Genomic DNA, 24,719 nt, shown 5'->3' on the forward strand with positions numbered 1-24,719 from the left:
TTAAATCTAAAAAAAAAACTTTAAAATTTTTATTTAGAAATATTGAAATATCACATATTCTGATTTATTTTGTAGAAATTTTCTCAATGCCATTTTACTTACGGAAGCATTGACTAACCTTTAGATATGTAAATGATATTTAGGTTCGCGAAAGATTAATATTTAAGATTAATATTTCTGCTTCTCAGATTAATCAATTAGCTAATTTTGATAATTAAATATAAAATATAAGTTTGATAGATAAATATAAAAGTTGTAAAACTTATTATTAGTGTAATAAATATAAATAGATAATATTAGTAAATAAATGTATAATTGTAAACTATTTTATATACAAAACGAAGTGGAATGCCATTAATAAACTGCAGACTTTTATGCGAATTCATATTTTTTTTAAAGATAATTTAAAGAAACGAGACTTAGTTATGTTTCTTTTACATAAAATCTTTTTTTTTTCAAAGAAATACATGCGTCGATAATAATCTGTTCTTTCAAATCATACAATTTTTGTACAAAGAATGTTTTCATGTAACGTGTATCTTAAAAATTATTCGAGATAATCAAATTTCGCGTCTTCACCTTATACATTAACACATGTAATGTATAACTTATGATTCTACTTCTAACTACTATCCATATTTATTATTCGCAGAATAAGATAATTATTCTAATAACATGCGCACTAATACTTTAATTTGTATAATTACAAATTTAAATTGTATAGCTATTTGAAGAATTACTTTGATCAAAGTCAATTGTTAGTTAAAATAACGAAATTTAATAAAATTTTGAAACGTAAAATATAATATTAAATTTTCTAACAGCTTAATAAATATAATTCGAATTAGTTGTGTGATTTTGGATATGTAGGTCGCAAATTTTTGGATATGTAGAAAATTTTGGATATGTAGATGCATTTATAAAAAATTTAAAGGTGTGAAAATGCACACAATGCATGTAGTATGTAAAAATATCCTACATAAAAGTAGCGTATTTATTATAATATTTAGTAGAAGAAACAAAATTTTACTTGTAGATTGTATTTTTTTTAATTATGTTCATGAAAATTTAAAAATGCACAGATTAAAAGTTTCGTTCATTCTTTGTTCATGATACATCTGAAATATTTGCGGTATTAAGAAATCGCTGATTAAGATTTTTTTTAGATTGCAACCAACTGAAGCAATAAATTAGTGTTTCTGTTTGCGACATTCCCTTCTGGAATTTTATAGAGTGAAAGTATCATAGAGTGTTAACAAACTGCATTCTGTACATGTAATACTATGTATTATATTTTATCTAGAAGTATTCAACTATTTTCGTAGAAGAATATTGTATATTGATAATTGTTTATATCATTAAAGAAAAATCTATAAAGAAACATTTAATAATTTAAATTTCGTAGTTAAATTTTGTAAATACAATATTTTTAGAAGAAAATTTTTAAATTATTTCCTAAGTTCTGTTTTAAATTATACGTTTTTTTATTGTAATTACAATTAATGTCTTGTAAACAGATACTTGAGCATTATTGTCTATTAAAAGCTATGCTTATTAGTAGAGCGAAGATTATTTCTTATTGACTATTTATCTTATTATGACTATGTGTAACTTGCATAACCAAAGACAACATAATAATTAATCACTACTTCAATAACAATATTTTTTTATGATAAAAAGTTCGATGCTTATAAAAAGTTAGAAACATAAGCATTTTTTAAATATGAATACAAACTCTGTATTTAAAAATTGTAAATTTCTTACAAACGAAATAGATGATATGTTTAACATAGTTTAATGTATTATTATACTATAAATAATTTATTATTATATTATACTTAATAGTACATTATATTATCACTTATACTTATCGTATTATACATATTAGATGTATATTAAATTTATTACAATATTACTTTTATTATTTATATTAAAGGCTGTATTGGTTATAAGATTTGAAATAAAATTTATTTATACACAGTCAGTTACGGAGATTTACATATAGATAAATTCCAAGTATTTAAAGAAAAATAAGAATTTTGAATATTTTATAAAGAACCAATTTATTAATTAAATAAAATTGAATTAAAATTAAACAGATACATTAAACATAAGATGTATTCTTATTCTAATTATAATTGTAAACAAATAGTTTTATTCGCTTTATTAGACATATTATCTACAGTACTGCATATAAATTTTTGTAAGATCTACTGATTTATTTCTATGTTCTTTGAAACAAATGCAAAAAACATTGTTAATATTTTGAAAATGATTTAACTTTAATTTACAAATTAATTAAGATCCATAAAATATTTAAAAAATTCTTTTTCTATTTTAAATTTTTGAAATTTGACAAATAAATGTGTACTTTTGTGATTGGATGTACATGACATCTTTCATAATACAATTTTATTTTTGTCTTTTTAGGAAAAATGAGTTTGGATGTTTTTCTTGTAATAATTTTGTTACAGCATGACATTAAAATGTCACAAATTTTTATAATATTTCGAACATGTACAGAACCATACCACGAAGTGACAACTATTCTTTCTATACCAATAATTCGAAAACTACAGATTTTGAGTTGTGTCATATTGCAGTAAATGAGCGATATACTGTTTTAATAATATATTTTGAAATTATTAAATTCAACTGTGATGAAAAAGGAAAATAACAATAGATATCACAAATTTGAAACATGTTCCTAAATAGTCTTTTGGTGCCAATTTTTCTCATATGTTAATAAATCTTCTTTTACGTGCTACTTATCTTTTGAAAAGTGTGTAAATTTAAAAAGTAATTTTAAATTAGCGTGATCCATAAATCATTATCAATATAAATAGGTAATATTATTGTTAAAAAAGGAAAGAAGAAAACGATTAGATCGGAAAGTCGATAACATCATTTCATCGATTTCATGGAAATTAATGAGCTGAGATTTCACCGACACTTTCGTCTTCCTCGTATCGAAAGGTACACGACCTCCTGAAACGACTTCTGGAATTGTTGACTCTGTTAGAAGCACGTGGTGAACTGGACCACGAGGCCGCGAAAGTACCGTTAAGTGCGCAACCGGCAAAAAGTCGAATCATGACCAAAAGCGGGTGTGTATGCTCGTTGCTACGTTCATTACGACTTTGAATTTCCTGGTCAAGTGATCACTCGGAATCATTGTCACTTCCTGTTATTCATATTGTACAATTTAGAATGAATCGACTCCTCGTTGTTTCTTTTATTCCCGATATCACAGTTTTGGCTAAATGGGAGCGATATAATATAGTAAAATTCCGTTTATGTGAATCTGTCATGGAACAAATGGTTCAATAATTAAAATTCATTAATTCTGCTTTCTACTAGTGATACTTCTTTCATACGATAGGAGTTCAAATAAATAAATAACATGCACGGGCAAGCACGAAATGATTTCTCATGGAAAAAATAAAGAAAAAATATGGAATAAAATTTTTTGATTTGAGACTTCGTTTTCGAGAAAATCAAGTTTGAAAATTTGCTGCATGCGTCATTGTATGACGTTTGTATTAATTGCTTCATTTAAGAAAAATTTAAAATGCTTCATAAAGTTTGAGGAATGAGATTTAAATTAATTCTGAAATGATGTTTCTCTGTACAACGTTATTTGATGTATCATATTATAGTGTTACATACTACTTCTTGCCGATTTAGAAACATAAATTCCTAAGAAATAACACCTTTAATTTAATTAATTTATTTATGTTAATATACTACATGATTTTGTGTTATATTGTTAAAAGTTTATACAATAGTATGCTTAGATTAATGATAGATGTATACTGTGTTTATGTAATGATAGATATGTACATGCAATAATTATATTAATATAATCTATATATTTTGAGTAATATTAATAAATGAAATCTAAAACATAAGCCATTTTAGGAAATATAAAATGTGGTTTAAAATTTTTTTCTTGTTTAGAATTGTTTGAATATTAAATTCTTTTTTCCTTTGATATTTAGTATTCAGGATTTTTGACGATCAATTAGTAAGTGCCATACAGTGATGTTTTTGTATTGCAAATAGAGATTTGACATACGTTACATTGTTAAAAGTGATGTAAAGAATTTGAGTTTATTAAATTTATATATTATATAATTATGATTAATACATTGCGATATATTTTTCAATAAAATTTTTATCAACTTAAAGATTAACAGTTATATAATTTTGAGAAACTGGAAAAAAGTAGTATAGATTAAATTTTTAATATCAGAAATATTTTATTTTTAACAGAACAATCGACGACTAAAATATAAAGTTTGTAGTAGAAAAATTTAGAATACGAGAAAGCACATAAGTTCCTGTCTAAATACTACTAAAAATCATTTAAATCTCTAAAAATACACTGTTATAAATATATAAGATTTTTATGGAAAATTATAAGTTAATCATTTGTGAATTCTAATGTTTATAATTTTTAGTGTAAGTTTTCTTCAATGTTGCGTTTACAAAGCGATTAAGGTCACATCTTGGAAATTGTATACATTATAGAAATATTTTTAGGCATAATTTTATCTTAGAAATGTAAACAAGTGCAATTTTACAACAATTTTCCTATATGTATAAATTAGTAACTTACCACAATAAAGAAACAAATTATTGAGCATAATTTAATTAAGTCCAACAATTTGTGAAGATTAAGTTCTGTCTTTCCATTTTAAGTGACAAATTATTAAATAGTAGTAGTAGTATAAGGTATTTTTAGATAACTAAATATTAGATAACTAACTGAAGGTTAAGAATAAACAAAAGTAAGTTATTTGAACTGATTAATTAATAATGAATTATAAATGATTATTTCCAACTTTTCGATTTACGATGACTGTTCTTAGTACTTCGAACTGGGGAATACCTACATATTCAAAAGATTCTAGGAATCATAATAGATGCTGTCAGTTTACAAGGTATCGTTTCTTTCTTGGTTTTTAAAGTTAAATTTTATCTCAAGGGTCATCATGTTGGAACATGAATAAGATTCATGAGATTGTAGTAGATTAAGTGAAAACCGGAATTATATAATATAAAGTAGTTTCGAAAGTATTCGAATGTTTGTATATACGTATACATTGCACATGTACATTTTGAAATTTTATTAATAAAATGGTGAAATGGTAAATTTTTATGTAAATGTATATTTTTGAAAATACATACAATCTAAAAAATATAACTGTGATAGAAAATTGATGGACTAAATATTGTAAAAAGCATTATATATATTTTACAAATTTTTTATATTTTTTCATATTAAATGAATTTAATATATAATAATTGTATAATTTTATACAAATATATAATGCAAAAAGTCTACAGTTTAGTTATGATTATATTAGCAAACTTGAAATCAATTTGAATATATATATAAAAATTACAAGATATTTGTTATAACATATATATTTAGTAAGAAATTAATATACCGTGATCATCTCGAGCATATGGTAAATGACAAAGATATTTTTATTAAATATTCAGGCGTATTGATATAATTAATTATAATCGTTTAACTTGTACTAAATATCATGTAATTTATATATATATATATTAATATATATATATAATAATTAATATATATATTAATATTTATTTTAAATTTGATTAATGTAATTATGATATTTGAGATTTATTACAATGTTAATGAAATTTCAAAATGATTTATATACCACAAGTAATATATTCGTAAAAAGCTTTTATAAATATTCTATAAATATACTTTCATGAACAATTGGTATTCTCTAAATAAGTTATTTTAATCATAATTATATTTATGGCTAATAAATTTTTAATGTGTATAATAATATTAATAATATTAATAAGTTTTTTTAAACCATTTAATATGAAAATTTAAAGAGTTGTGGTTACAAAAAAGTAGCTACATACATTTTCTATAGTATATGGCAAAAAAAATCAGAATAAACAATGTTTTATAAATAATATGAAACAATGGAAACTTGCACAAAAATTTGTTATTTCTAATTAATAATAAAATTTAGCATTACTTTCGATTTTCAATAATATCCAACAAAAATTTACATAAAATTATGTAACATATGTTTAGTAATCATCAAATAACTGCAAGTAACGGATTTAATGTGTATATTTTGTTTCATGATTTTGTAAGACCTTGAGAAAATATTAATTGACTTCGACTACATATGTTTTTTTTACGTAGATAATGAAAAATTTTCTGTATATCAGTATATAGGTTAGTAGGTATATAGCGCGTACGCTGTACAGATACTACTACTTTATTCTTTGAACTTAAAGAAAAAAAGAAAATAAGAAGTTATCTTGCGGTGAGAAATGAGAAATATACAACATGTAACAACGTTACTAAGCATTAAGAGAAACTTGTCCAGTAATTGTAGTTCTCGCGTAATAACTTTTACTGAATGTGTATGAGACAACTATTTTCACTTATGCAATTTCTGTAGTACGAGTTTCGCAGTATTATTATTTTCCTCCTTTATGGAATCCATTATATATGTAACTGATGTTAGTTAAACATGATTCCTGACACGAAAATATTATTAAAAATTTTTAAATATACATTATTATTATATTTTAATATATATTTAATTTTTATTTTAATGTATAGAACTTAATTGTTTCGATATAATATAATATTAAATATATCTACAATGTTTATTTACACATTTTTAAAGAGAAAGAAAAATTATATTTGACAAAAGTAAGAAATAAATGTAAAATGCTTTTATACATATCACATATCACACACGTATATATATATATATATAATATTACATATATAAGTATTTAATACGTATATATAGAATTTTTAATATGAAAACTTATTAAAATTTTTAATAAAAAAACTTAAATTAAATATAATTTTTAACTAAAATTAATAATTGAAAGTCGTTTAATGTTATATAAACACATCATTATTATAATATTTTCTTAACATACAAAATTTTACTACTCTGTTACTTGTTTCTCGATTTCATTTATTTTCGTTCGTCACTTTCCTGCGAATTGAATATTTTTATCGAAAATTTACGTCATTCGAAAAGAATCCATGTCATGCAAGATATCAAGATTTATATGATCTATAATCCAGGAATTTTTAATATCATTGTTGATTTTTGACAACTTTCAACAACGTTTTCGATAAAGTTTGTTGCTTATGTTGTCTTAATACTTGTATTCATTTAGTATAATTATTGAATGTTCATGTTTTTTCAAAAAATTTAAGGGTATATTAATTTACAGAATGTATATGATATGCAGAAACTATGGATATAAAATACGAAGTATATGTATAAATATAAAATGCTTAAATTAGTAAATATCTGTAGAATATCAAAATAAAATAGCAATAAAGTAGCAGATAAAATATCTAAATAGTCTACTGATATAAAATTCAATTATCAAACAAATAAAACATGTAAAATATTTAAATTATTAGTAGCATGAAAATTAATTTATTATTAGTAGAATTAATTAATTAAACTTATTATTAACAGTATAATAAATAAAATGAATTTTTATTTATATTAATGGATGAAAATATGTTTAAGAGATAAATGGTAAGGAAACATATCACATTTTTAAAAAGAAAGCAAAATTATATTTGACAAAAGCAATAAATAAATGTAAAATATTTTTCAGAACAAAATTATTGTTACGAATATGTTACGAATATTTAGTAGATTATTCCTGTTATATTTCACTCATAATTCCTGTTATAAACGTTCTTTGCACTGTAAGTTCAAAATAAGAATTTCAAACTTATAATTACTCGATTTCTGTTATTTATTATTAATTTATAAATAGATTGCGTATTTTTATGCATTTATAGAAAATTTTGAGATGAAATACTCAAAGCAATACAATATTTCTCATAATATTTAATAGCTGAAATAATTCTTTATAATTGTTTTCTCTGTTTCTATAGTTTTTAAATGTATAAAATTGCATAAACATCAAACAGTTTAATTATAGTGCTCACATACATATCCGTTTAAAAATTCTATTTTTATATTTTTCACTCTGTTGCAGATGCTTTCGGAATCACATTCCAGTTAGAGCTACGTCTGATCAAATAAATCGTGAGTATTTTATCACAAATATATATTTCTGTGCTGAAATTTATTTGGAAAAGGAACGTTCTCGAATCAATAAATAATTGGACGAGCAGATATTTGATTTTCATATCTCTCTTAGAGAAAGGATGGCAGAATCTGTATTAAAACCTTCCTGCCTTATTAGCCATGACCTACCTCCACCCACGCATCCGAACAGAACACTTCGAGACTGCTTTGCGCAGTACGTAACTACTTAAGTTCTATTAACTGTTGCGTCTGTTTGCACATTAGGCACAAAAGTTGTCACAAATGTACTTATGCATACGTCATTTGGACTTTAAATCGATGAAATCATTTGATGAATTGCCGCTTTCATAATACTTTCATAATACGATACATTAGCAAATACATTTTTATTCGAAACTCAGTTATTATGTAGTTTCATTTGGAACTATATTATTTGATCTAAAATTAAATTATAAATTATTTATGGAAATGTCCAATGAGTAGCGCACACTTTTCTGTTACAATTTATCAGCAAGTATAGTATTATTCCAAATTTATTAATCTTGAAATCAATAATTTAAATTATTATTTAATCTGGATTTAATTATTTAATCTAGAATTAGAATGTAAGTTATCATGTATTATGAAATTACCCGATGAGCGGCGCACACTTTCATAATACATGATATTGACAAACATATTTTTATTAGAAATTCATTCATCATGTAATTTTATTTTTAGAACTAAATTATATAACTATATTATTATTTTACGTATTAAATTATAAATTATTTAATTTAGTTATAAATTATTTAGACATATTTCTATAATATATAATATAATTCATTGTATTTCTGTAATAAATATTTTTAGGTGTCCATAAGTACCTATATAAAATATTTCTATGTCAATATTTGAACATTTTCAGATTCTATTCTAGATACATTTATTAACATTAAAACATTTCTTTTTATTGCAATTTCATTTATCACATAGTTTTATCCACAATTAAATTATTTATTCGATGGATTTATTTGCGCAATCATATTTCAGAAATTTAAAATTTTTATGACTTCTATATTAAGATTCTATATTAAGATTCTCTAATATTTGAATATTATCAGATTGCATTCCAGAAATGTTTGGATTTCCATTAAGTTTTATCTGTACGTTTAATTCGTATTAGTATTTGGATTTTATACATTGCGTGAAATAAAGACAAGCATTGATTATTTGAATTATTCCACTCGATAGCATTTGATGTTCATAATGGTAAGCGAAGAAACCGAGACAAAACAAAGGATGGATAGTATATGCAATCACAGTCATAAGTTGATGTGATTACGATAAAAAAAAAATTCAAATTATTGATGACGTCACATAATGTCGTGAACGCAGATGCAAAATAATGCAAATCGTATTCCAATTAATAGTCTTGCCTTCGGTTCGTCAATAGAATTGGTTGCGACGATGGTTTAGTAGTTAAATGTGATATTCACCGATATAAATCATATAGTTGCCATTTCATCGCGTGTTTCTGACGTAGATATCTTGAGCTCTTTTCGATGAAAACCTGAATTTTAAACTGCATAAAAATTTTATTTAGTTTTTGTTTAAATGATAAATTTGGAAATTAACAAGTTGTCGGAAGCAAATAAATTCAAATCTTATTTTTGAGGTTCATACGTGCATCTTTAGAAAATTATTTATAGAAAAACTTACTATAATTTAATATAGCAATGTTATATGATTTTTATTATAAATTTTCAATAAATTGTCAATAAATAATAAAGCATATATATGAGTAACAATATCTCTTTATAATAATGTATGGTGTATTCAAAAATGAATTTTAATGAAATTTTAATGAAATTTTAATTAAAAAATTATATCGTATAGTTATTTTTAAGATAGAAAAAAATATGAGCTTGCCGTATAAAATAAATCGCCTCTTATCAATTCTTCGTTACAAGTTCTTCGTAAATAAGTGATGATAATAAAGTACTTAATAAAACTTTTCAGATAATAGTACGAATGATTCATGGTTATTTACGTTAAAATATCCATTAAACGTTGAGATTTTTAAAGAAGCAATAATTTCGAATAGGTATAACTTATAAATTTATATTTCTTTTTAATTAAAAGTTATAATTGTAAAAGTTTTAATAAAATCATACAATTAAAATTTTTTTATTATTGATTATTAAAATTTTATTAAAAATTTTCTACTTCATATTGTTTTATTTCAACATACACATTCCGTTTCTGTCTTTTTCGATAATATTAATATTAATATTATACTTAAATGTAAATATTAAATTAATCTCTTAAGGATTATCGTATTTCATTTACATCTTTTTCTAAATCATTTTATATTGCGATTTTATCTTTTTAATATTTTAGTTATTAAATGGAATTCTAGGAATTCGCTCAATACCTTTTTTGTTATTAATTTCTCTAGCGAACGTGTGTAATTTTGCAAAATTTAAAGAAATTTATATATTTTTGATATTATAACAAAATACTTATCAGTCTTTAATGAATTAAATTTTATTTATCATGTGTATTATAGTATATATTATATATGTATATAGTATACGTGTATTATATATATGTCGTATATATTTATTATAATTTTTATTATAATATTTATGTAACTATAATGTAAACTATGTATTGATTGTAGAATTATTAACTTAATTTACATTATAACATTAATAACAACATACTAATTTTAATTTTAATATCTATAACATTTCATCTTCAATGAAAAGAACATTGAAAACTGAAAATATAAACTGAAATTATAAATGTTATTTTCTTTTTCCCAGGTGAATCAGATTAAAAGATGCAAAGAACACTGTTGCCGTTGTTCTTAGCCCTCTTGAGTTATTCTGGACTGACCAGTGGGCTCTGCATCCTGCAGAATGGTACAGTAGCTCGTTGTCACGAACTCGAAGATGTCAAATATATCAAGACCTACGACCTTGATTCATTGAAGGCTTCCATACCAATATCTATCCTTCATTCGGGATTTTTCGTCAATTTGACTAGCCTTCGACATTTAGATCTTTCAGGAGGCGCTATTAAGCAAATAGAGCCAGGAAGTTTCAGTCAATTGACGAATCTAAGGAGCTTAAATCTCGCTGAAAATCATATCGAACGTTTGGAGTTAGGTTCTTTGGATGGTTTAAATCATTTGCACAGTTTAAACCTTCGTAAGAACAATCTCCGGCATTTGCCGCCAGCCTTGGCTCGTTTAAAGATTCTGAAACACCTGGACGTACAAGGTAATCCGTTGCAATGTGATTGTGCAACGCTTAAAGTGAGAGACCTAATCGTGAAAAGGGGCGTGAAAGTCTCGAAAAAAGTCTTTTGCGCCAATCCGAGAAACATGAAGGGAACGTCGTTGTTCAAGTTAGACACCGCGGTCATTTGTCACTTTGAGGAGCAAGATCGTGAGATGCAGAATGATCAGGAGTACAAGGACTCGTTGGAAGATTATGGCTCTGGAGATTCATTCGATAAAGAAGACGACAGCACGGAATATGTGATTGAAGGCTCTACTGCCGAAGCTCCAAAGCTCGAAGACGAAACATCGTTCCCAGAAATTTCTGCTACCACTGAATCCAAAACAACTGAATCGTCACGAGAAGTTACTGCTGCTACGGAAGAACAAGAACTTCCTATTCAAACGACAGAAACTGTTCAATCGACAATCAGCAAGGACGACGAGATTTTCTTTGATTCCGAGGAGAAAGTTAAGTTAATTACGGTTGAGACTACAACAGAGAGAAAGAAAGTCCACGAAGATGGCTTATTTTATCCGACGGAAGGTTCCGGCGACGAAGAAGACGGTTCTGGAGAAGGATCCGGAACGGGAGTAGGTTTTGGTGAACAAGTTTACGAAACGGATAACGACGAGAAGAAAGATTCTTTCTTCGAGGGGCTTTATCATTTATTTATGGGTTCAACGAAACCATCGGAGGAACCTAACTTGGAAGAAGAACAATTTATCGACGCATCTTCGACTAAAGGTATCGAAGAGGAGGAATCACTTGTTAACAAATCCGCGGTTGGAAATGATATCGTACCGAAGAATGTCGGCCTCGACGAAACAGTTCCAGGTACCACTGAAGTGGCTATCAAAACTGACATACCAACACCTACAAGTAGAGTTGAGTTAATGGACAACGGGTTGCATGACATGACAAAATTGGGCAATGTTAAAATGGACGAGGAAGATACGGACGATGGTCTGGCCGAGGTATCTTCAGCGAAACAATCGAAGAAAGGAATGGGTTCTTATGTTGTCCTAGCCGCTTTATTGGCGATTTTAGCAACTCTTATAGGGTTTGCGGCTTATAAAGGTGATTTTTGTAGGAAAAGAAGGAAACGCAGTGACGTTGAGAATGGAACCGAGTTGAGAGACATGCAGAAAGCTTTACTGGAAACGGGAAATTCCACGCAACCGAAAATAGCTTCGAATGGAAACGTGGAGAGCGCACCTTTGGTCGACGATGCCACGGATCATGACGAGATAAAGAGTTCCAATGACTACCGTGTTACGGCGGAAATACCGAAATCTCCAAATGATACTTCCGATCGTACAGAACCGTTAAAACCACCACGATCGGTCACCCCGCAGAACGATCAAAAGATCAAAGAAACGATCGGTCAGGATGGAAATTGCCCCAAAGATGATTCGTTGTCGTTACAGACAAACTCGGTAGATCCAGTAACCAATAGCAGCCCGAGTTTTCGGCTAGCAGAAGCGAACCAACCTCCCTTAAGTCCTGGTGCTCAGAGAGTAAAGATCACCTTGCAAGAAAATCCCGATAGCGTGCCAAGGACGCCTATACTCATCACGAGAACAGCGGCTGGTGAGAATCTAGTCAAGACGCCATGAGGTAAATTCAATGCGAGTTAAGTGGATGAAAAGAGTCGAATCTAACCAGAGTGTCAAAACGAAAGCGCGGGGGAGATTGGTGTGATCGTGTGTTCCAGTTTATAGAATTCATAATGCCGTCAGTGTTCCTAAATCCTTATCCGGATCCGGGCCTTGATTTAAGTGCATTTTTATGATAAAGTGAGACATAGAATTATACTATCATTATGTTTCGAGTGTGAAACGGATTGCTCCAGTAAGTGAAAGTCCATTTTCGTAGCGTATAGTTCAGTGACGATTCGTTTACTTGGTATAGGAGAAATGAGCGAAACGAAGTTGTTTGTACATACTTGCAAATAATAGTCGTATATAGTAATACTTCCGTTGTTTGTATGAGGTTTGTGGATGCAAAACTATTTGATACGTTTTATATACGATTATGCAATATTAGCACACTAGTCAGTTCTCTTAAGCATCTTCCTTCCTGTATGAACTCAGATGGAATTTTGGTACAATAAGTTCCACTGGAATTCTTTGAACTCGATGTATACCATTATTGTTTCAATATAGTAACATGAACGATACTAGAATTATAAGAATAATGTTTAACGTTATATTAAAAATTTTCCTTAACTGATTTATATAAGTCTATATATAGTTTTCCTCAAATTGTTCTTAAGATATTACAATTGGACTGCAGATTTTTATGCACTTATAAGAAACTTAAACACAAACAAATGCATATAATGCACATAATGCACATTATGCGCATTATAATAAAAATATATGAAATATCTAAAGCATATATAATATTTAAAGGATGAGAGAAATTTTTATTTTGGTTCTATTTCTTTAGTGAAATTTAAAATTGTATAAATATTCGTAATCTAATTTCATTATACTGATAACAAGCAAATGTTTCGTTTCGTGATATCAGATGTCTTTCTGGAAGAATACGAAAGAATTGGACTTTCGCTAGCGGAACATATTAATTAAAAAATTAATGTACATAAAAATTAACAAATATTTAATATTAAAATTTGGCCTTAATTGTGGCTAAAAAATATTTGGTAAATTGTTTTTGAAGTATACTATAATATGTTAATAGTAGACAAATGTTTTGTTTTGTGATATTAACACTAGAACTATATCGACGACTAAAATATAAAATTTGTATCAAAGAAATTAATGACTGTTTAATTTAGAAAAAAGAAGAGAAACTTTAATATAATTTTTTAATAAAATTATAATTAATAGATTTTGAAATCTATATAATAATATAATAATACAGGAAAAGACCTTTAATATATATATATAAAAGACTTTAAAAGATTTTAAGAAGCGACATTTCTCGATATTTCTCGAAAAATCATTCATTTCTCAAAAACTGGATCATTAAAAATGGCCAGAGATCATTCTAATAGTTCTAGTGTTAAATGTTCCTTTGGGAGAATATAAAAGAATTTGATTTTCGCTAGCAAAACTTAACACTTAATAATAATAACAAAAAAAATTAAGTTATATAAAATGTACATTCTATATATTTATAATAATCATTCCAGATTAATCATATCATCTCTTCTAATAACTTTAATCGTCGGACCGATAATGTTAAATAAAATATCGATATGAAATAAGGTAATATAATTACATAATTTATATATGAAAGCATATAATATATTTGAAATTGGAATTAAACTTCGACAATTTAAATATAAAATGTCAACTGTCTATGAGTTCGTATAAGACCAATTGTTTGCATTTTTTAGAAATTTTTAAACAATCTTTGTACAAAAATTTTATTATTAAATTATAAATAATGAAATTATAAAATAATCTATTAATGTAAAAGCGACATCACAAATATCATATCAAATATTGTTTAAACATTTGTTGCAATGCATACAAAGTAATGGGAATTGTCGTGGAAATTAGTAAAAATCTGAAAAATTAGTTGGCTAAAAAGAATTTGCTGGATAATATCCAATGTAAAACTATCGAATTCTTTCGAAATGAAAAATAAATATTTCTAAAGATAATTCTCGGAATCTTGGAGCCTTGACACAAATATTCTCATCACTTTTGTCTGCGTTTATTCTTCTATACCAAATTCCTGTAAGTTTTTGTACATCAAATGCGTAAAATATCGAAGTATTTGTCATTAATCCATTAAAGACCAAGCAATAATTTATCACTTGATCAATTGTAAATTCTTTAACTTATTTAAATTTCATAAAATTGTATAAATCTATATGGAAAACATGATAATAAAAAAGTATTAAACGAGACCTTGAAATTTCCTTTAATATTAAAAGGCAGCATTTAAAAATATAAAAGGACGTATTCAAAAATAGAATTTGATGTTATATTATCAATATTAATAATAATTATCGATATTATGTTATCAGTATTAAGAAATGGGATTTGATAATATAAATTGAAAATTTAAAACAAATTGTAAATAAAATGTTATATTAATGCAATGTTGGTCCTTAATGAATTAAGACAATGAATCCTTGTAAAAATTACTTCCAAAGAAAATCTATGCGTCTATGTACTATGACAGTAGATTAATTGTGGAAACAAGAAGCATTTTGTTTATGCGTGTTCAATTGAACGTGCAACAAGAAGAATCATTTTGTTGTTACTGTGATTAGCATTGAAATGCTAGGAACGGGTAACGTTCGATCGTTCGTGGTATCATTGACATGTCACCGTTATTTTCACCATTAATTTTGTTTCCTAAAGATAAGTTTCTTCCATGCAACATTTATGAAATATACATTGTTATACATAATATACAATATATACAATATATAGAAACGAACTGTATGATAGCTATATATAGTTGAAACAATTATATCGATATATTTTTCAAGCGTTTATAATTTTCAACACTGGATGCGAAATAAAATATTGATATTTATAAAATACACATTTGTCTTTTGTTCGATGTTGATACCATCCCTTCATTAACCATATTGTTATATTTATAAAACTTCAGTAGTTACCCTTTAAAATACCCAATTTATTTAGACTGTTCATGGAGTTTTTAATGATTAACAAATATAATTTGTTTTATTTTAAAGTAATTGCACATACATTTTTTTAAGAATAGTTCATTTCCTTCAAATATTTAGATGGGTAGTAAAAACTAAAATATTAAGAGTCATTAATATTATTATATTAGTATTAGTATTAGTATTATTATATTAGTATAAGTTATTAATATTATATTAAATAATTTAATTATTCAAATCTCCTGCAACTTTTCATTCACCGTCAAAAGATGAATGAAAAGTTAAATAAAAAGTTAAAAGTTGTGCAATACTCAATGTTAAACATAAAAATCATTCTATTATGGTATGATAATGTTTTGACAATAACATGACGGATGATTATGAACAATATTGAAAATGAACTACATATACTTTAAACCTTTTAGTGTCGACAATGAAAATAATCCTCAGATTTTAAGATAAAAATTTATTTTTAAATGGTAATTACAAATTTGAAAAAGGAACACATTAAGAAATAAAGAAGCTTTGCGTTTTAAAAAATAAGTAAATAACGATTAGGATGCATGAGACCAACAAATGAAGACTTGTCATCTTCAAACATAATGATTCACATATATAGCGATATATCATTTATTGCATAAATTATTTTACTTATTTATTTAATTAGTTCAATGGCAGCGAAAAAAGAATTCGTTCGAAAGAACAATGAAAGTATATTATCACAACATGATTTTCTTATTGATAGCAATCAGTTTTTAATTAATATCTTTCAATGGTAGAATAATGATTATAGTAATAATTATAATCATTCTCTAAAATAAAATTATTAAAAATATAAATATAACAATATTTCATTTGAAAAAATGTCTTAGTGGAATCTTAATCGATAACATATGAATATTTAGGAATCCTGTTCTACCACAGGTTCCCTGTAACCGCTTTTCGGTTCTCTTCGAAGTTCCCTGATGATAATCGATCTACTTGAACCAACTGGTGCAACGTCCGAGTCTTCATCATCGGTCGAGTGCCCGTCGTAAACCGTGTATCTCTGTCTCCTTTTTCTTGAACTTGGTGTTTGCGGTTTGGCTCGGACTCTTTCACTTCCTGTTTCTATGGAATCACTTATCGCGCTGTTCCTTCTGGCTCTACGTGCCGTGTTAGCTCTAGAGTTTCTTTGACTTTGTGGTAAAACGATTTCACTGTTACCGGCGGAGCTATTTCGTTCTCGCCTGAGTCTTTCGTGTCGTCGCTCTTCCCTTCTGAGTAAATCGTCCTCGCTCTGTATTCTCTTTTTTGTTCTCCTCGTTCTTCTATATTTGTATCTTATGTTATCAGCGGAACCCATTACACGCACAGAAGTCGTCTCCGAAATTTCATCCAAATTGTCCAAAGATCGAGCAAGTCTTGGCATCTGTATTGCTTCTTCGTAACTGGGTGGCCCAATTAACTCGAGGGGATGGATTCTTGGTTCTGGTGCATGTTCAATGTGCTCTTCTTCTTCCAGTTGTTGTGCAACTTGGTTCCTATTAAATAATTAATGGTGAATTTTTATTTTCAAGATAATGATATGTTTGATAAAAATGATTTAATTTATCTTGAAATTGATAATATTAATTAAATATTTAATGACATTAATGATAGAAGTTAGAGATATTTCAGTAATTTTAGAAAAAATTTCAATTGAAATAGTTAACTTTTGTTGAGACCATTGGAATTTTTGTAATAATTAGAACTTTAATAAAATATAAATTCTTAGAGTTAATTAACTTTTTTAAAAAGCTTTGAAAAAATTTACAGAGGATTGTGAAATATAAGATTATTACTTACAACAGTTTTACTGTTTACATTTATAAAAATTTTTAAATGAATTTATTTTATTAAGATAAAGCAGATTCCTAACTTGTTTCATGTAGCTAATATTGTAATTTGCAGATTGGTAGATGGAAACTATCAACTGAGGAACAATGAAAATATAATTTAATTGTAATTTAAAATTTTTTTGTGAACAATACTATATTAGAAAAATTATAGAAAATTATTAATACGATTCTTTTATTATCTTTTAGCATTTTTGTTTTTGTTTCATTTTAGTGCAAAAGTAACTCAAGTAATATTTTAAAAATACATCTAATTTAAATTGGAATACTTTTTAAGCATTAAATAAATGAACAATCGTTTCAAATTAGGCAATTCCATTAAAAGTTTGTTTTTGTTACGTTTCGACAATTATGATTGATGAATGTTTTTGACAAATTCATATTTTTTGTTTCATATTCAATTATTCAATATTTTTATTTAATAGCTGATACTATTTAAAAACTATGTAATACTATGAAAATTCTGTAAAAATCTAAAATTTATGATTACAAGTATATATTTCAATTGTTCTAAAATTTCAATAATGGGCATATTTAGATATTGAAAATTATTCTGCAGTGTCTTCAGCTTCTAATTATGATGACATTAGCAATTTTTTAATTGTTATTTATTAACTATATATGTTAAGATTAAATTAGAAAGATTCACTTAAATTTTATTTTATACTACAATAATATGAAAGTGCTCAAATACTTATGCACTGTAATTATGTTTGTATTATAAAATATTCATATTTCTCATTATTAGACTATGGATATTTATGCAATTTTATATTTTTATGAAGATACTTGAAAGAGTGAAATCTAACTAAACAATTAGTTTACTTATTAAATATTATATAGAGTATCATACTTTCAATACTTTATATATTTTTCATATTATTTACATTGTGTGAAATATTGCATCTCCAGATTTTTCATAAATGCATAAAAATTCATAGTGCGCGTTTTTATTTATGGTCAGTAATTCGTAGGTCAAATATGAACGTTTGAAATAATATTTCTTACCTTCTTTGCCTTAATAGTCTTAAAGTTTCCAATTGTTGCCTTTGTTCGATAGCTCTTCTTTTAATCCTCATCATGTGTCTGATAGATATGAAACTTCCGGATAAAACGACAATCGTAAGGACTATGATCATCACAAACCCCCATGTTCTATCTTTATTGTAGTACAAAGATTTATTCCATATGTTGAAACAAGCAGTATGCCAAGTATAACCGGATACGTTTGATGGACTTTGGCAAAGCAAATTTTGGTCTACGGTTTTTGCTGGTTGTTCTGTTAGAAAACTATACATCAGGTATAAGTCAATACAGTCGCAACGCCATGGATTGTCCTCTAATTTTATGGTATTCAAGTTTGGATTATTTCGAAAGATTTCTGGATTTATAGCTTCTGTTAATCGATTTCCTAAAAATTTAAGATTTATTATTATTATGAGAAATACAAGTAATTAGTATAAAATAAGTACTATTAAGAATAAGTTTAAAAATAATAAATATATTAAAATAAAATAATATATATATTTGAAAAAGCATTATGTATAATATATATAAATCGAAAACATACTTTTACGAAAATCTATGTACAATTAACACATTTACAGTAAGGCAAATAATAACTATTCTGATTATTTTGTATACCTAATAATTATTCTGAATAATTTTATATACTTTAATACACCCATCGTAATTGTGACTCTTTTGTTCTGACTAATTTATATTTTCAATAAACGAACATAAAAGAAACATTGTTATTTTTTCAAAACCTATGTCATCAAAAAATTAATAAATAAATCAAAGTCTATAAAATATTCAAAACCCATATTTTCTTTTAAATATTTGAAATTTACAGAGATACATAGACTTTTGACACTGACTATATTTTTTAAAGGATACTTTAAGATTTCAAGACAGGTATGGTAGTAAACTTGTTGAAAAATTGGTAAAATTCGCACCTGACAAATCAATCCTCAGAAGTTGTGGTAATTGGAGAAACGTGTCGTTACACACTTCGACTAATCTATTTCGTCTTAAATCTAAATTCTTCAACGATGTGGACTTCAATTTGGATGGAAACCTTTGTAGTTGATTATTATTCAAAATGACGCTTCTTATTTTCGGCATGTTTGCTAAGAAATTTTCATCCAGGTCGCTGATCAAATTTGACGATGCGTCCAACGTTGTTACGGTTGACGTGAGACTTGGAAGCTCATACAAAACGTTGTACGATAAGTTGAGCACTTTGAGCTCCACATTTTCGTGAAACGTCAACGGATGAATTACTTCCAAGTAATTGGCTGACAAATCCAGCACTTGAAGTTTCACTAAACCCTCGAACGTACTCGTATTCAATTTTTCGATTCCATTCGCATTTAAATATAGGAAACCGAGCTCTCTATTTTTGGCGAAAATTCGATCTGGCAACATATGGATCATATTGCGGGATAATCGAGCCTGAGTCAGCGAGGGTAGTCCGTGGAGACCAGGTCTATCCAAATTACATTTTGACACGTCAAGCGTTTTCAGTTTTGAGTGTGTCAATGTTGAGTTTCTGAAATATTGTGAAATGTTACCAATTAAATATTAATGTGTATATATATATATATATATATATATATGAAAATTTAAATAATATGACATATATTATAATAACTAAATACATAAATAAAATTATATCCAATAAGAAATATTTAATAAATTAAATATTTAACCTGTTGATGATTTTCGATTCTCAAACGTTATAAATATAAAATAATAGATTATACAATAAATGTAGATTTTGTAAAAATTTTAATACCAAAATACTAATTTTTATTATTTTCTGTTTTTACAGAACAAATTTTTGTTATAGTATTCACTATTTCTTGTTTTTAACTGTTATTTTTTTATAAATCAGTCATATGTAGTATCTTTTTAAATTTAGTATCTAGTTTTAGTTAGTATTAAATGAAAAAGATCTAATGCTTGTTTATCTACGGAACAATATAGCTCAAGTAGGAAATTATCAAATTTCTTTAATTTCGTCAAATTTGTTAAAATTAAAATTAAACTACTGTCATATGTATAAATTTAATTACCCGAAAATAATTTTCCTTAAGTATTTAATGATTCTTCTTTACAATAACTTATTCCTCTCTAACATTACATAATATATAAATATATTTCTAACATCTTCTAAATTTGCACAAAAAACAAAAAACAATTTAAGATAACCATGGATATATACGATAATATAGATTTAATTTAATAAATAAGAATTGCAAAGAAAGATATAATTTTACTGCTTATGATTATAACATGCAAGACGATTATCTTTATTTGTTGTTTTGGATATTTCTTTTATTACAATTAATTACTCTAAGGAATAATTTTTCTGCTTAGAATTTCGATTGCTTGCCTCGTACTGTAGACTAAAGTAGGATTGTTGGACAGTCGAAGCTCTTCAAGCGCTGGAAATCCATTGAAAGTATCAGGCCTTAAATAATTTAAAAGGCAGTCAGACATGTCGAGCCACTCTAATTTTGGACTCCAGGTTTTGTTAATGTCTTTCAATGGGTTTCCCATTAAGGTAAGCATAGTCAATTCTGGTAGGCCATCCAAAGATGTATTAGTGAGTTCCCGTATTTCTGTTAAATGAAAATATATTAAAAAGAAGCCAGGTGATCACAGAGTAGATATATTCATTTATTACCTTTTTTTATTCTACTTTCAGGTAAAGAAGTAAACAAATAAATATACTGAATTTTAAAAAAGACTTTAAGTAATTTCAAAATTTAAATTTAAGTTATAGAATATTTTAAAATTAAATATAGATTAAGTACGTAGAATAAATAAAATATAGATTAAGAATTTAAATTAAAGAATTTATTAGGAACTGAAATTTAAATTTTAAGATTCATTACGTTTGAACATTTATTTAAAATAAAAACCTTGAAAGATTCATGTTTATATTATATTTAGATGATGATATTAATTTTTAGATGAAGAATATATAGTTTGTAACAAATTGATTATTAAAATAGTAATGTAATTAGTGAAATATAATTGTACCACAATGACTAGCATCCAAAGCTCTAATGCTGGCACTCATTAACCCTTCCAATTTAGATAGTGGATTTTTGGATAAATATAGAACCATCAATGATGGTAGCTGTACTATAGACCTAATATCAACGATGTGTTTTATATTGTTGGCAGTCAAATCCAATGTTCGCAAGCTGTTTAAAGAACTTAAATCCTCAGGTAACGAAGTTAATTTATTTCTTGCTAGTTTCAAGATTCGTAAATCTATCAATCGATTAATGTCATCAGTGATATTCGTTAACAGGTTGTTAGATAAATTTAATTCCTGTACCTACAACATAATTAAGTTAACAATCGCCTTAAATTAAATAGAAAAATGTTCATAAATTTAAAATGTTGTCGATTAATGCACACTCTTGTAATTTGTACAAAATTACTTTTTAAATAGACTGCGGATTTTTATGCAAATTTTTTGAGAATATAATGAAAAAAATAGACTCCCGATTGTTTTATATACCAATTATAGAAACATTATAGTTTGGATACAGTTTATATCTTTTTACATAACGTGCATTTTGTGAAATTTTGCATTTTAATATTTCCTATAAATACAAAAAAAATGTAGAAGTTCGTATTTTTCTAAAGACAAATAAATAGAGATGTTTTACCTACTAAATGTCATAATATGTAGGCTAAACTTCGCATATTTTATATAATTTCACATATCATGTATATTCTGTGTATTTTTGCAACTAATAAATGCATAAAAAATCGCAGTGCACTTATAAGATTGAAATTCATTGTATGTGCTTTTATGCATTGCATGTATTTTTATGAATACCATCATAAGAACGAAGTCTAAAATGGAAATTTGTTTTCGCTACTAAATTTACTTTTGATGTTTTATATATTTTTATATATTTTATGCATTTTTTGTATTTTTACATCCTCAAATTTTCCATAAGTGCATGAAAATTCGTAGCATGAAAATGCAATTCAACGTGACATATTAAGCAAAAATTGATTTAAAGATTCGAGTTAAAAATTTTGATACATGCATATATATTTTGATAAATACAAGGTATTTTTGCGATGAATTGAGTAAAAAGAATGAGATTTTTTTTATACAAGAAAAAATCTTTCAGAAAATTGAATTTAAAAATTTATTACGTATGTACTTGAATTTACTTAATTCCAGACTAGATGAGAATGAGTAATCGATAGAAGATTATTCTATGTATGTAAATAAGTTTCGTTTGTGAGAAAATTAAATTTGAAAATTTATCAATTAGTACCAAAGAAATTTTTAACTTCTTTTTACATGTATTCTTTTTAAAAATCAGACTTTAAACTAAAAAATTTTATTGTATGCAGAGTAATTCTGTCGATTATTAATTCTTGTCTCCTTTGGAATCAATCAAATTCAAGTATACTTGACAAACTTTCAGACACAATTTTCTCGAAAGTGAAGTGTCTCAAACAGAAAATAAAAATGTCATTCTTTCTTCTTGACCTATTTTCGCACATAGAATCATTTTCAGTCGCTTGTACCACGATCACAAAGATTTCTTTCTCAGATACTCAAAGATACTCAAGCATTTCTTTCGTTCTCCGTCGATATATTAGTAAGTATTAATGACTCATTTCCACAACTAGAATGATCCATGCGATAAAGCGAAGAAAATGTCTGTTATATCGCCATTTCTTTAATACTCGTGCGTATCTGTTAGAAATTCCAACGCTACGACGAAGAACTCATTACTGGTTTGATTTCACAGAAGAGATTCACCCACCACGTCGCTTATATTTTCAGGAAACACTTCCAACCCTTGCTTCGAACACGTGATAGTCCTTGGTAGTTGGCTGAGGTAGCAGAGGCACCTTGTTGGACAAGTACTTTGGCATAGCGCGATCGAGAAAATTCCTAAGTAGGTGGCCAACAAACAGAGTAAATCACGAGGCGTCATTATCCGGTATTTCATATTCTCTGCTATCGTACGCGATCGCATGAACATCCATAGAAATCACATTTTCACTTTGTGAAGTTTCACACTTTTGTTAACGAAAACGTCGCGAGAATTTCACGATCACATTATAATTTCTGATCGGTCATTTTCACTTTCGCGTTTCCTTTTCGTGAAGTTTCAACGTAAGAAAATGGCCCAACAGTACCCGGAACCGACCTGAAAACTACTGAGAACTTATCTTTGATAAGTAACGTGGGATATGCCACATGATATCTCTGTAAGATAACTCGTGCGCACGATGAGGCGTGGAGAACACATTATTTCCAGTGATAGTAAAAAAGATTGAAGTATATATTGGCAAATGCACCTGTTATCCGCCCAAAATGTTACGATACATCGTAGTATATATATTGAATTTACATGCGGCGAATCAAATTATCCGATGTGTTAATATTTGGAGATTAATAAGTATAAAATATTTAATATTTCAAAAAAAATTGTAATAGAAAATGTTTTAATATATATAAATTTATATATACATTTTATTATGATATAATGTATAAATTACTGTTTAATAGTAAACAAATAATAATAAGGTTAATAACATGGAAAATTTTTTAAGAATATATTAAATAAAAATGAAAAATAATCTACTAGCAGCACAATATTTTTATATCGTTCTTATCTTTCTCTATTCAACTATTTTCTTTAATATTTTAAAACTTTTAATGGCAACAATTCCTATCATTTTAAATTGAGTTCGTAAAAAATTACGTTACTTATGGAATGATTCAATTAAATGATAAAGTCTATCTATCGTATAATATTAAATTTGAAACACAAATACAGTA

The 24,719-nt window shown here is 26.5% G+C and overlaps 2 protein-coding genes across 3 annotated transcripts in view; one reads left to right on the top strand and one right to left on the bottom strand.

Moving 5' to 3' along the window:
* LOC122531826 (protein windpipe) overlaps window positions 1-14,020 on the top strand; it is a 39,842-nt gene extending 25,822 nt beyond the window's left edge. Inside the window, exons 2-4 of one of the 2 annotated variants that reach the window (XM_043660064.1) lie at window positions 8,059-8,108; window positions 8,224-8,325; window positions 10,922-14,020. In XM_043660064.1, the coding sequence (XP_043515999.1) occupies window positions 10,939-12,999 (2,061 nt within the window). In that variant the 5' untranslated portion in view covers window positions 8,059-8,108; window positions 8,224-8,325; window positions 10,922-10,938 and the 3' untranslated portion in view covers window positions 13,000-14,020. The remainder of the gene's footprint in view (window positions 1-8,058; window positions 8,109-8,223; window positions 8,326-10,921) is intronic. The other variant, XM_043660063.1, reaches the window with a different exon arrangement.
* A 2,511-nt stretch (window positions 14,021-16,531) lies between these two features.
* Window positions 16,532-24,093, bottom strand: LOC122531834 (leucine-rich repeat-containing protein 15). Its single transcript, XM_043660073.1, has 6 exons — window positions 23,695-24,093; window positions 21,929-22,232; window positions 21,276-21,504; window positions 19,834-20,429; window positions 18,884-19,286; window positions 16,532-17,521 (listed from the first exon to the last, which is right to left on the bottom strand). Exons 1-6 carry the CDS (start codon window positions 23,914-23,916, stop codon window positions 16,900-16,902), a joined length of 2,376 nt encoding a protein of 791 aa, XP_043516008.1. The 5' UTR covers window positions 23,917-24,093; the 3' UTR covers window positions 16,532-16,899.
* Between the last annotated feature and the right edge of the window lie 626 nt (window positions 24,094-24,719).

Source organism: Frieseomelitta varia, unplaced genomic scaffold (genome assembly GCF_011392965.1).
Source record: "Frieseomelitta varia isolate USP_RPSP 00005682 unplaced genomic scaffold, Fvar_1.2 scaffold_418, whole genome shotgun sequence".
In the NCBI taxonomy this organism is placed as follows: Eukaryota; Metazoa; Arthropoda; class Insecta; order Hymenoptera; family Apidae; genus Frieseomelitta; species Frieseomelitta varia.